Raw genomic sequence first — 14,181 nt, 5'->3', positions numbered from 1 at the left:
AGTGGATGCATTCTGTATAACTTCAAACTAGAAGGTAGGCTTTGTTAGCATATTTTTTGACACACTAAAAAATTAACACAATTTCCTAAGATTTTTAGGGTATTAACAGTTATAACTTTGTGTATCAATTTCATCTCCACAAATCATCCTAGTCAATTAGATTTTTAAATATTAATAACCATATATGGAAATACTTATATTTCTGTTCTTTTGCTTTTGTAAGTTAATGGCTAGTGATTTAAATCTCTTTGTTTTCTCTTCAAGGTTCGAAAACCAGGAAGAGAGTCCAGAAGTAAATCAAATACTGTGAACCAGTTTTTCTTTTCCTTTCATTTGACTCTTTCCTCTTTTTCTGTATTAAGTGTTTTATTTTCATGTGAGTCTTGTGGAGTGGGGGAAACAATGAAGTACCTATGTCTTTGAAAAGCAGACTTTTTTTTTAAATACTTTGTAGAATTTACTAAAGCCTAATTTATAAAATTTCACAGTATTAAAGTTATACCCCTTAAGCTGTCCCATGCTGTGTGTTTGAGGTTCTGGGGTACATATAAGAAATATTACTATGACATGCACTTTTCTAATCGTTGTATATTTCCTAGAGTGTATAAAATGTTTGGCAAAATCCTTACTTTTAAGGAAATACACAACTTAAAATAAACATCTCTTTTTGCTTGATACAAATACACAATTTGTTGTGGGCATAAGATTTGTTTTGTATTGATCTTGCTCAGTTCCACAAGCATTTATTAAGCACCTGCTCTAGGAAATGAGGGGTACAAAGAAGAGAAAAGATTATGAAATAAAAAATGGAGTAGTAAGTATATCTGTGAGAGATGAAATACATGTATTTGAAAGATTACATGAGAATTATGTAAGTATGCAAGCTGTATGATAAGAAAACAGGCAATTATCAAGTGGTGGACGGATCAAAGATTTTTTTAGACTGGCTTCCTTTAAGGAAATACTGTCAAATATATATATATATATATATATATATATATATATATATATATATTTGGCTTATTGTTCATTCATTCACAGGAGATTATTTTTCTTCCAAGTTTTTTTTTTTTTGTATGGTATGATATTGTACAGTAAACCAAGCACTTTAGAGTTTTAGTGATTAGAAATTTTAAAATATAGACTTTATAGTTGCCTTGGGAACAAAAGCTTGGAATTTCAACATGAACAATTTCAAGATGTACTTTGTTAGAGAAATTGGGATTGGATTGGATTTTCTAGGGGTGGTACACCTTACCACTTGTAGCCTGTACAATGTTTTTAGATGGTGTATAGGTACACTTTTATTTAAATATGTAAGCATTTATTTAATATGTATTTAGAATATAAATAGCACATTAAACTGGTGATTTCTCTATTGCTTAGGACAGGCCTAAAGTAGGTATGTCAATTTTTAAAAAAGCAAGTTGATTTGAAGAAAATATTAAGTAAATAATAGTACAGGTGGATGTAGACATGTCAGAAACTGTCAGGGTTGTACCAATTTTGAGCAACTCTGAACCAACACAAAGACTTTACCTTTTGGCTCTCTGATGTGGTATTCAGTTGTCACACGAAGCATTTATCACTGCAGTGGTCGGATACTGAAAAACGCAAAGCAGATCTGCCGACTTTCCTTTGAAGGTTAATCTTTTAAATGCCTCCTGAAGTTCTAGGGCCCTGTGACTTTACAGAATAGAGAACTAGATTTTGGGCAGAGCCTCCTCCTGGTTCCTGTAGAATGTTGGATTTTAGTCCTCATCAGTGTTATGGTCCCAGGTTTATTGGTAACATCTAAATCAACTCTCAAGTTCTGTTTCAAACACATTGACGCTTAAAATAGGATAAAATGTGTGTGGTGTGTTTTTGTGTATGTGCCTTAGCCTTTTTTATTTTTCAGAACACAAAAACATAGCAAAACCTGTTGGTTAAATATTAAGAAAACAAACATTTCCTCACATATTGTTTTTAATAAGTGCTGGCATTTTCTCAAATGTTGCTCTATTGGCAGGGCTGCAGAAATGAAAAACTAGTAGCCGTAGTAGCCAGTTTGATTCATCGGCTGCATCCCCTTGTTCTGCTGTTCTGTTCCCTACCTTACTCTGGTTTTCCTTACCCCCCCCCCCTTATTTAAAAGAAGTGGTTTAATAACCTCCTTGTCAGTCAGAGTTATGCTTTCTCCCTTGCCTTTTTCAGTTCCATACACTCTGTTTTTTATCTTGTGTTGTTTTTGTTGTCTTTCCAATCCCTGCATCCAGTGGGTTTGCCTTTCTTTATCCTCCCTTCACAATCCAACGTCCGTATGGACGTGTTCCTGGCCCCATGTGTCCTGCCTTCTCTGCCATTTTTTTAGGTCCTTAGTGAGCTGAGGGTTTCTAGTCTGTTGAGGACCCACACCTGTGCAGGCTCTTGTCCTTCAGACAATGGGAGCTACATGTGCGCTATATTTTCTAGACAGCAGCTGGTAAATCTTTGATAACCATCTAAGCCCTGATGTAAAATATCTTCTGGGTGTTCTTCAATAGTGATCTTTTAAGACAAATCAAACACTAATAGGCCAGGGCAACAAAACCCCAATTATTTCTTTGAATTACTAACTTAAATGTGCATATCAAGAGCTAAGTTGCATAGCAATAAATTAGTGGTGGAAATATAAATACATTATATGTATTTGTGTGCGTGTGTGTGTGTGCTTGTTTATCCTTTAAAACTATATTCATCTGGTCGTCAAAGTGTATTAATAGTACTTGATCATTGTAGAAAATTTACCATATACAGAAAAGTGTCAAAAGACAAACTAGCCATATTACTACCACCCACAGACAACCACTGTTAATATTTTGACACATTTTTTTTCCAGCCTTCTCTATGCATTTTTATCTTTAAATATCATACTTTATAAAAGCTTTATCTTCTGCTCTTTAAAGTGAACCTTAAATACTTTCCATGTTATTACAAATACTTCCTAAATATAGTTTTTATGTTTCTATAATATTTTTTCTTATGGATTCGTGATACTTTCATGACCATTTCCCTAATGTTGGAGGTTTAAGTGGTTTTCAGTATTCGGATATTATAAACAATATTCTTGAATAAAATTGGGCATAAGTCTTTGTCTACATGTACAAATATTTCCTTAGATTTGCAAAAGGGAACCATTGGGTGAAAGACTATGAAAATGGAAGGTTATTGGTGCACGTTATCAACTTGCTTTGCAAAACTCCATCAGTTAACACTTTGCCCAGAAATCAGTGCTCAACTTACATTTTTGTCAACCTTGAGTGCTACTAATTTTTATAATTTGATAAGGTAAATTTTTTTAATTGCTAGTGAACCTGAGCAATTTTTTATTTTTAAACTAATCATTCTATTTGCTTTTTGATGTGTGTGTTTGTACTGTTTGTATAGTAATGATCTTAACCTCTGTCATGTTTGTTGCTGACTTTTTCCAGTTTATTTTTTGTTGACGATTTAATTTTTATCTCTTTAATCTGTTGATCTTTTCCACTGTAATTTCTGCTACTGTTTTAAAATATTTCCCATCCTGATATCAGAAATATTTACCAGGGCTTTTTCTAGGATTTGTGTTTTAATGCTTCTGAATTTTTAATCCATATGAAATTTAATGTGGTGTATGTATGCCATGAAGTAAGGACCACAATGGATTTTTTTCCAAATAGCTAACCAGTAGCTCCACTACCATTTGTTAAATAAATTCTCTTCCTCACCCCCTTTCCATCCTGGTTTGTGTTGCCTGTTTTATTACAGATTAAGTTCTTATACCAGGGTCTGTTTCTGACTGTCAGTTCAATTTCATTGATCTGTCTGTCTGTTCTTATGCCAGCACCACACTGATTTAATTAGTGCCATTTTACTTATTAATTCTTATTTACTGCCCAAACCACATTAACAGAAATCAAAATGAAAGAAAAAATTCATTTATGATCTCACCACCACCACAAAAATCAAACGCTTGTCCTTTGGCTGTGTTTTTTTTCAGTCCTGTTTCATGCTTACATAATTTTTCCTAGTTGTAATAGTTGCATTGGTGAAGTTTTGCGTGTGTGTGTCTTTTAAAGTTCCACAGTTTATTCTATATATACCCCTGATTCATTAAGCTCTACTGGTATAAAGAATACAAGACACACTGAAGAAGTGATTCTCTGCAGTATACTGCTGACCAGATGGTTTAGGCAGCTCTCTTTATCACTTGGGTGTTACTTTACAAATAAAATGCTTACTATTTTCACTGTACTAAGGATGTGTTATTCATATATTGGTGAGTTTTATTATAGCAGTAGTATTTTGCAACTTATGAGTAGTGTTCCTGAATTTTTGTAATTTTGGCTCGTCGTGAAGTTACCTGTAAAATTTCTCCATTAAGCAAGTACAGTTTTATTTATGAACCACCGCAAAGGATCTTCAAAAAACTCTTTCCTCTTTTTGGCTTGGTTAAGTCAACCGTTTTTTAGGGGTCTGAGTTATCAGTGGAGTTGGTCTATAAGATAATCCTTGTGCCTGGAGTACGGAGGCAGGAAGGAATATTAAAGGCACGGATCCCGCCTTGGGTGGGGGGCTGGGGAGGAAGTGGGACAGTAGTCTGAAATCTGTTTCCATTTTTCTGTAGGTTGTCTTTCTGCTTCTGGTATCTTTTACAAGCAAGTGAAAAGTGATCACAGTTATGTAAATGAAGACCTTATAACACCTGGACTACAGGTGGTTTAATAACTAAAAAATTACTGTATTTAATATTTTTTCTGACCTTGACATAAAAAGCACAGTACAGAAGTTCATGTTGCGCCTTCTCGGTATAATTCTCAGATGTGAGAGATACCTCAAACTTTCCTTAGAAGGGGTTGGATATGAACTTAAAAGAGTAAAGCGACTGAAGGGTCTGCTAAGCCTGAACACTGGGAAGTTCTAGGGCAGTATGTATCCAGGGCAGGTTACAATTGGAAGTACATGTTGATTCTGTTAGATTGCCTGGCCAAGAGAGTCATGGTTTCCGTCTTGAACTTTTCTAGATAGAGAAATGTGCCTTTAAGATCCTTAAGAAGACTTTCATGTTCCAAGCGTTTTAGTTCTCCCCCCACAACCCCCCAAAAAAGAGCTTTTGTTTTTTTGTCTTCCTTTATTTCGTTAACTCTTGTAGAACATTCTGGTGCTGATGCATGCATGAGTCAGTCCAGCCGGAGAAGTGTTGTGCACATCCTGACCTGCTTAACACTGGTTGCAAAGGTGTGTGATGTGGTCCCTGTGTAACACCCCATCGCCTCCTACCAGCCCCCTGAAGTTCTTTTTTTTTTTTTTTCCAGTTTTATTGAGAAATAATTGACAAACATCACTGTGTAAGTTTAATAAGGTGAATAGCACCCCTCAAATTTCTCCTGTAAAAATCCTTGGCAGATGTTTAAGAGCTTAAGACGAATATGTAACTTACCCTATAATTTATAATTTAAAGAAGGATCATTTAGACATTTCTTAAGATACACATGCACTCACGGTGGGCTTCCCCCCGACACACCTTTTGTTAAACTTCCTAACTATGCTTTTGAAAAAGAAGTCATCTGTGTTCCAGGTGCTACAGGCCCAAAATAAGTCTTTGATTTGTCATGCAAAGTGTTCAGAAAGCAAAGGTGGCTGAAATTATATCAAAATGGTTCCTAAGACCCTGTCTGTTCCTGTCGAGGTCAGAGGAGCCACAGCCTGCAGAATCACAATTCGAGGTCAAGAATCCGGAACCCCTGCTGTTCCCAATGAACTGTGTGATGCGCACAGAAGATGTTCAGAAGGGAGGGGTCGAGCTAAACGAACAGTCATGATAATACCTGGTTGGTCTTTTAGCAGCAAAATTGGGGGTGGGGGGAGGAATATGAAACTTTTTTAAACCGCGGGTGTTTTTTTTTTTTTTTTTTCTTTTGGTATTATTGTTGATATCCCTATTTGAATGTAAAGTCCCTAACAAAAGAAGCAAGCTGCCTTTAGACTGCATTTACTGCTCTTGATGACTCCAGTTGTGTGTAAATATTAGAAAACAGCAGGGTCCTGCATTCCAAGAATCAGTTGAGCGGTGTCGCGAAGACAAGTGTCCTGACTGGTATTGTAGTCCTCCTCTCCAGCTCCCCCGCTGTTTCTAATCTGTGCACACAGCCGTGAAAGAACTGGACTGACATTTACAGGCACAGCGGGGAGACACTTGACTAGGGAATGTTAAAGACTGCGGCACCTCCGATTCAAAGTGGCCACCACACATGATAAATCTTCACAGGAGAGCTAGTCTGCACTTCCACTGATGCCGTAATGAGGGTATCTGTAATGAAGCAAAGAAGTGAAACATTTTCTCCCCAACAAGCTCAACTTTTTAGCAGTCAGATATTTATTGTTGTCTTTTTCAGACCTAAATATCTAACGGGAGAATCTCATCCTGTGTCGGGGAAGGATCTTTTTTCCTTTTGAACTGCTTTTTGGCGTCTGTTTCCTGTCGTCCTCACTCCTCCCTAGGGTTTTAGAGGGAGTTTCCTCAGGAAAGAACACTTCCCCATCAACTGTGAATAAAAATAAAATTTCCCGGAACCTGCTGTAACTGGTATGGAAAAGAGGGTCAGTTGCTTTCTGCCTCGAGTCTGACAGACTTCCCTCCCTGTTTTGTCCCAGCGAGCTGCCGGATTTGTATCCCATAATACCAGTAATGCAATTAGGTTGGCTGCACAGTGTCTGGTTGACTTCAGTTAAGAGTTTCTTTCCCTATGGGAATAAGACCAGACAGACTGTCATTTGCTATTACTAATTCTGCTTAGCATTATCACTGGAGCTTTTTTGTAATTAGCTATCTTAGTTGGCTCTTAAATTTTAATAGCCAGTTGAAGCTACGTTTTAGCCAAGTTCCATATCTAAATTGCACTCAGTCCATTAACAAAGTTGGTTAAAAGGCTATTAAAACAAAAGCCAATATATGGTGTTCGCACTTGCATCTTTGCAGCAGGAGCAATGCCAGCCTCCCCCCTAGTTCTCTAAAGGAACTTTCTCTCCCCAGAGTTACACGTAAGCTGAACTCAACTTCCTGAGGGGCAAGAAATTAACATCAACAAGATTTTTAGTACATGAACATATCCAAAACTGTCACTGCCAGCCTCCTTTTCCTCTCCGTGAGGGTTCTTTGGGGTTTGGTTTTATTTGGTTGATGGCGGTACAGGGAGGAAGAGGGGCATTTAATATTCCAACTTAAAGTTGACGGGTTTGAAAAGTGAATAATTGAAATGATGTTTTTCTCCATTTCAGCTGATCAAAATTATTAGCAAAACCATCTGAGGCACCTTCTGGTAGAATTGTAGTCTTGCTGGGTTTAGTCTGTAAAACATTCTGCCAGACGTTAAAAAAAAAAATTGTAGACGAGCCAGCACATAGGCTCAGAGCCCTCGTGCCTAACTGATCGTCCCCATTGTTCGTGGTTTTTAATTCAGATCATTTCTAACACTGACACGCACATGCACCCCAACCCTTCGCAAATTGGTTTGCCAAGGTTTTACTTTCTACATTGAGTGACCTCTCCCTCCATATTGGGACAGTGGGTCTGTTTTCCATTTTCAAAGATCCTTAATTTCAAAATTTTTTAGAATTTGTGAAGCAGGCTGTCAAAAGAAATTAGACTAGTGCAGGCACATTCGGTTGACGTTTTTTCTCTGAATCATCAGGACCCTGGGAATGAAGACGTGGAGAGAGAGTACTCGGCAAATAGGTCCTGTCACCCTGACTCAGCTGAGTGCCTCTGAAGAACGTCTCCACCCCCAGCCTGTCGAATTTGCCAATGTCCTATTTTGAAATGAATAGTTTATCCACCTCAAAAATATACAGGCTTTTTTTTTTTTTTTCTTAAGCTTCAAATGGTGGCTTTATCTATTTCCCCATTCAGAAGATATTAGGAATTGTAGTTTCATCTTAATTTTTAAAGCAGTAAGCGGGTTGGAATACTTTGCACTCCCCAGTGTCTGGCCATTCTTCTGATTAGCTTTTCTCTTACTCAGAACTGCTGTCAAGCTGTAGCTTTGGTGGTGCTGTCCTCCCTACCGAAGGCCACCTGGCAGACAAATTCTAGTGAAACCCAAGCGTTCGTTATAATTATATTTCCATTTTAAGTATGTTTAGTAGCTCACATTCACATATGATCTTCTGTGTGGATTTGCTTCTCTAGCCTTTGGCTAAATGGCTGGGTTGCCATCAGTGAGAGTGTGGCCTCCTTGACAGAGGTGAAGAGCTTCACCTGTCTTAACAAAGGACCAGAAATACCGGAGGGCCTCTCTGGTGGTTTTTGTCCTCTGTCAGAAGCTGATGGAAGAGGTCAAGATCATTTTATCCAGTGTTAGATGATATGCAGTGAAATTAATATACTATTAAAATGTATAGGTAACGAATTGGCCTTTTATAAAGATGGAACTGGCTTTGAAAATCGGGTCACAAACTCTCTAAGAGGTCAGGGTTGGTGGTTTCTCCCATGAAGACTTAAGGCAGGAACAGCCCTACCGTGGTTTTTCAGGGGACCCTCTAGCTGTTGATGGATGGCCTTTGTGGGCTTTAAGTGAATGTCTATAATATATGTTAGACGTCACCTACCCATCCTTTATTTTAAACTAATTTTTAGGAGATACTCATAGGTAATACATGTATGGTACATGATATAAAAATCAGTAGGAACAAAGGTAAATAGTGATTATATTGTACACCTGTAACTCATATAGTATTTTACATCAACTGCAAAAAAAAAAAAAACTATATAGAGAGGATGATGGGAAAAAAAAGAAAGTAATTGGCAGAAGTTTTAAAATAGCATATCACATTTGGGAACCTATTATATATATTAAATATATATGCTAAAAATTAACTGTTTCAGCATCAAGAATATATAAAAATACTTTCATTAAAAAAAGGTAAATGGTGAAGTCTTAAATTTAAGATTATGGACCACTGAGGAATCTGGATAGAAGATAATCCTGTTTTTGTTTCATGAAAAACTGAAAGAATCCATGACAAAAAAATTAAGAACCTTTCCTTTTCCATAGCCCTAGGTTCCCTCCCCAGAAATAAAAACTGTTACAGGTTTGGATAGCCTTCCAAAGCCACAATCTGCATATCCATTTATGGGGGTGGGGGGGAAGGGGAAAAAAAATGCAAACTCTTATTTTTTCTATATTGCAATTTATTGGGATAAAGGCTGTAGCCAAGCTATGAGGTCAAACACCTATTTTAATGTTAACTGCTCACAATGTTTGGGCGTGTATCATCTCATCATTCAGTCGGTTTTATGTTATCATCTTTGAAGATCTCTTAGTGATTCCATCAGTAGAAGAGACTGCAGTTTTGCCTGTCTATGCTGGAGGCAAGTGGCTGGCTCCAGAACCCAGTGCAGGCCTGGGGCACAGGTTTTCAAAGCCTCACCCACCTGCGCAGCAGTCGTCCTGGGTCGCTTCTTCCCCCAGACCCTGGGGTTTCCTTTTTGCATCTCTTCCATGTTGGATCACCTGTTACCTGGCCCAGTGCGTTTCTCCTTGGTTTACCCCTCTTATTGGGAGGAGCACATCCTCCATTAGTTCCCTGAGAAAAAGGTGTGTGGGAGGTAAGTTTTTTGAATTCTTGCATGTCTGAGGATGTCTTTGTTCTACCTTTCCTCTTGGCTGATCGTTTGACTTGTACAGAATTATGGATTGGAAATAATTCTTCAATGTTTCGAAGGCATTACTCTGATACCTTCTAGTTCCAGAGTTGCTGTTGAGCACACTTGAAGCTACTCTGTTCTCTCTGGAGCTTCCGTTCAGATATTGGGAATCATAGGCTGATCTTCTAAGCTTTTTCCCTTCTCCCCCCACCTACTTTCTGTCTCTTTTGTCTTTTTCCCTCTACTTCCTGGGAGGTTTCCTCAATATTTTCTTCTAACTCTTAGGATTTTTTACAATTTCTGCTGTCATGTTTTTAATTTCCAAGAGCTTTTTGTTCTCCAAATGTCCTCTCTCGTGCGTGCAGGATTTCCTTATATCTCTGAGGATTTTCATTATAGTATTTGGAAGCTTTTTTGTCCCTACATAGTCTCTGTTTCTACAAATTGCATTCCCACTCCCCCATCTTGTTTGGATCTTTGTCCTTTATTTTATTTTATTTTATCTATTTAATTAATTAATTTATGGCTACATTGGGTCTTTGTTGTTGGGTCTTTGTTGCTGCGCAAGGACTTTCTCTAGTTGCGGTGAGCGCAACTTACTCTTCCTTGTGGTGTGTGGGTTTCTCATAGCGGTGGCTTCTCTTGTTGCAGAGCTCGGGCTCTAGGCACGCAGGCTGCAGTAGTTGTGGCACTCAGGCTCAGTAGTTGTGGCTCATGGGCTCTAGAGTGCAGGCTCAGTAGTTGTGGCACATGGGCTTAGTTGCTCGGCAGCATGTAGGATCTTCCTGGACCAGGTCTCGAACCCGTGTCCCCTGCATTTGCAGGCGGATTCTCAACCACTGCGCCACCAGGGAAGTCCCTGTACTTTATTTTAGATGGTTTCCTCAAATGTCTGGCACTTCCTTGGCTGTCTATTTATATATAAGTGCAAGCCATTAAAAGGTGAATGGGAGTTCTGAGTCTGTGTGTGTGAGGGGGAAGGGCTTAGAGCTGGCATTTTGGGGCTTCCATGGAGAGCGACTTGAATTGGCCATTTTTAGAAGAACCCCATCCTTACCCTGAGACCTTCAGAAAACTGCACCTGAGATGAAGGCTTATGTGCAGGTCATTTATTTGTGAATGTGGTCACAGGGAGCAGAGGTGAGGGACAAGGGAATGGAAACAGGGAAGGAGGGAGCACAGTTACAGGGATGCATCGTTGAGTTGGCTACGCCTGAGAGTGACTGACACTCACATCCTGCAGGACCTTCCAAAGAGCCCAATGAAATGCATCTCACAATCTCCAACCCATCTCTCTTCCTTTGGGTGTGGAGTTTCCCACACTTCTGAGTTGCACATGTGGAAGGTCCACTATTCCTGGCAGGCATCTCATACAAATCCCAAAGAAGGAAATATAAGAGGGGCCATCAGGTTACACTCAGGAGCTGGTGGAAGCCTGTGTGGAGTCTGTCACTGCAGCTTGGGCTGGAATGAGAGAGGATTTGAAGCGATGCACTACCATGTAATTATCCTAAGGTTTTTTCTGCTTGGACTACTCCATTTCCATAGAGAAGTTTCTTTTGCCCAGAGAGTTGAATTACGAATGCTAAAGTTAAGAGATCTCCATTGTCTTAGCTTGGGCTGCTTATAACAAAGATACCATAGAGTGGGTGGCTTATTTCTCAGAGTTCCGGAGAAATAGATTAGAAGTCTGAGATCAGAGTGCCAGCATGGTCTGGTTCTGATGAAGGCCCTCTTCTGGGTTGCAGACTACCAGCTGCTTCTATCCTCACATTGAGGAGAGCAGAGAGGGGAAGTGAGTTTTCTTGGACTCTTATAAGGGCACTAATCCCATTTATGAGGGCTCCATCCTCATGACTTCATCTAATCCTAACTACCTTCCCAAGGTCCCACCTCCTAATGCCATCATATTGAGGGTATGAATTGAACATAATGAATTTGGGGGAACACAAACATTCTGTAACACCCATCCACTGTGGATTTTGCCTTGTATGGATTGTGCTTTTGGTATCAAGTCTAAGAACTCAGCCTAGCCCTAGATCTTCTATATTTCCCCAAAGTTTTAGTTTTGTGTTTCACGTTTGTCTGTCATCCATTCTGAGTTAATTTTTGTTTAAAGTCTGAGTTTTAAGTCAAGATTCAGTTATTTTGCCTATAGATATCCAGTTGTTCCAGAACCATTTCTTGAAAAGACTGTCCCTCCTCTGTTGAATTGCTTTTGCACCTTTGTCAAAAATTAGTTGGACATATTTGTAAGTGGGTGTATCTGTGGATTTTCTTTTCTGTTCCATTGATCTCTATGTTCATCCTTCTGTCAATACAGTGTGCTGTTTTGATTATTGTAAGATATAGTAAGCCTTAATGTTAGGTAGAATGATTACTCCCACTTTGTGCGTTTTTAAGACTGTTTTAATTATTCTAGAACCTTTGCCTTTCTATAATAAATTTTAGAATAAACTCATGTCTATGAAAAAAATTTGCTGGAATTTTAATAGAAGTGACATTAAAACTTTGATTAATTTTGGGAAGATCAACATGTTTACTATGTTGAGTCGTCCTACCTGTGAACACAGTATGTCTCTCCATTTATTTAGGTCTTTTTGATTTCTTTCATCAGTATTTAAGTTTCAGTATGCAGATCCTTTACTTATTTTGTTAAGTGTATACCTAAGTATTTCATTTCCTCTGGAGCAATTGTAAATGGTGTTGTGTTTTTAATTTTGGTTTCCACAGGTTCATTGTTAGTATAAAGAAATGTATTTAAGTTTTTTGTGTTGATCTTGAATCTTGTGACATCAATGAACTTACTAGTTATCAATTTTAAAACTCAAGTATTGTGTTCTTGTTAAAAAAAATGAGAGATCTTTGCTCTCTTCTACTCTTTCCTATCATCTCAATAAAATTATATATTTTTAGATAAATTGGTAGTCAGTGTTTATATTATTTCAATTAGGTAGGTATTGTTTATTTCAATCATATCAAAAAAATCTATCAAATTCTTTCTTTTTCTAATTCGAGGCCTCCCTCCTGGAGCCTTCCTTCTTGCTCCATTGAATACCAGTTAGTCCCCGAGTTCCTGCAGAGCTCTTCACCTAGGGCTCCCCCTCATTGTAATACTGAACTTCTTTACCACTTTGTTGTATTGAATCTCTTGTTCCTGGTTTCTATAGCTTCTTTCTTGATTTTCTCTCTTACTTTGCACTAGTACATCCTCCAGAAGCTTCTTTATAAACATGTGTTGGAGGTTATTAATTTTTTTAATCCTTGCACGTCTGAAAAAATATATCTTTAATCTCTCTTCCCATCTGATAGTTTGGCTAGGTATAGAAGCCTAGTTTGAAAGGTCTTTTCCTTCAATATTTTAAAATGTTGCACTGCTGTCTCCTGGCATTTAGTGTTGCTTAGGGGAATTCCAATGAATTCTGATTCCCTTTTCTCTCTCAGACTCTTAGGATCTTCTCTTTACCCTTGCTGTTATAATATTTCAAACCTTGGCGAGGCTTCTTGTCATTTGCTGTACTGGGAACTCAATTATTTGTCAAATATTGAACATTCAGTTTGTTCCAGGCACTGTTCAAAACTCTGAAGGCTCTGCATGAATAAGACAGATGAGGTTTTCCAGAGTTTATAATCTCGTAGGCAAAAAAAGATAAGAAATATACAAATAATGATAATAATTTCAGATTATGACAGTACAGTGAAGAATATAAAAGAGAAAAATGAATTTGGAGAAAGTCTGTTGGACAGCAGGTGCTATGTTAGTCAGGGTGACCAGGGAAGATCCCTCTGACGAGATGATGTCAGAACTGAGACATGGAGGGCAAGAAGGAGGGGGCCACCTGGAGAAGACGGTGCTAGATAGAGGCAAATGGAAGAGTAAAGGTCCTGAGCTCAGTGCGTTTGAGGTGCAGGGGTTAGGGTGTGGTTGGAGTGGTGGACAAAAGACTGGCAAAAATGAAGTTGGACAGTTCAGCAGAAGGCATATCACAACACATAGGACTATGGAAAAGAGTCTGGATTTTATTCTACTTGAAATGAAAAACGCTTGGAAAGTTACACACAGAGGAGTGATAGGCTCCACTTTCCCCTTTTAAAAGACCAGCTGAGCTGTTCTGGGAGAACAGGCTGCAGAGGAACAGGAGTAGAAACCAGCGGTGACCACTGAGGAAGCTGTTTCAGATTTTCACATGATGTGGCTTGGACTCTGTGCCCCTTTCCTACCAGAAGACTTTGTTTCTCAGTTCTGAGAAGTATTCTTTGATAATTTCCTTCCCTCCAATTTCTCTGTTTTATGTTTTTGGACTTCCTAGCAGTTACTTGTTGGAACTCTCCTGTTTTTTCTCTATGTCTTTCATCCCAGTTTTGGGGATGTTTCCTTCATTTTATCCTTAAACATTTTTAGAGATGATTTTAAATGTTTTAGGTCATGCTGAGTGGGGAAGGAAGGCTAGGGTCCAAGTGGGCTACCTCGTTTTCAGCCCCTGCGGCTCTCTCTCCAGTTCCCTGAGGAACCTGGAGTCCTGTGCTGCTCAGGG

The 14,181-nt window shown here is 38.6% G+C and overlaps 1 protein-coding gene across 4 annotated transcripts in view; it reads left to right on the top strand.

The window, feature by feature from the left end:
• The window catches only part of VRK1 (VRK serine/threonine kinase 1), a 75,382-nt gene extending 74,867 nt beyond the window's left edge, over positions 1 to 515 (top strand). For all 4 annotated transcript variants that reach the window (XM_082384578.1, XM_082384577.1, XM_082384579.1 and 1 more), the window contains one exon: positions 265 to 515. In XM_082384578.1, coding sequence (XP_082240704.1) covers positions 265 to 296 — 32 coding nt within the window. In that variant the 3' untranslated portion in view covers positions 297 to 515. The remainder of the gene's footprint in view (positions 1 to 264) is intronic.
• The last annotated feature ends 13,666 nt before the right edge of the window (positions 516 to 14,181 follow it).

This window comes from Balaenoptera borealis (genome assembly GCF_965194805.1).
Source record: "Balaenoptera borealis genome assembly, chromosome: 3".
NCBI classification, from domain to species: domain Eukaryota; kingdom Metazoa; phylum Chordata; class Mammalia; order Artiodactyla; family Balaenopteridae; genus Balaenoptera; species Balaenoptera borealis.
Note: the sequence above shows the minus strand (reverse complement) of the source record. Positions and strands in the feature narration are given on the sequence as shown.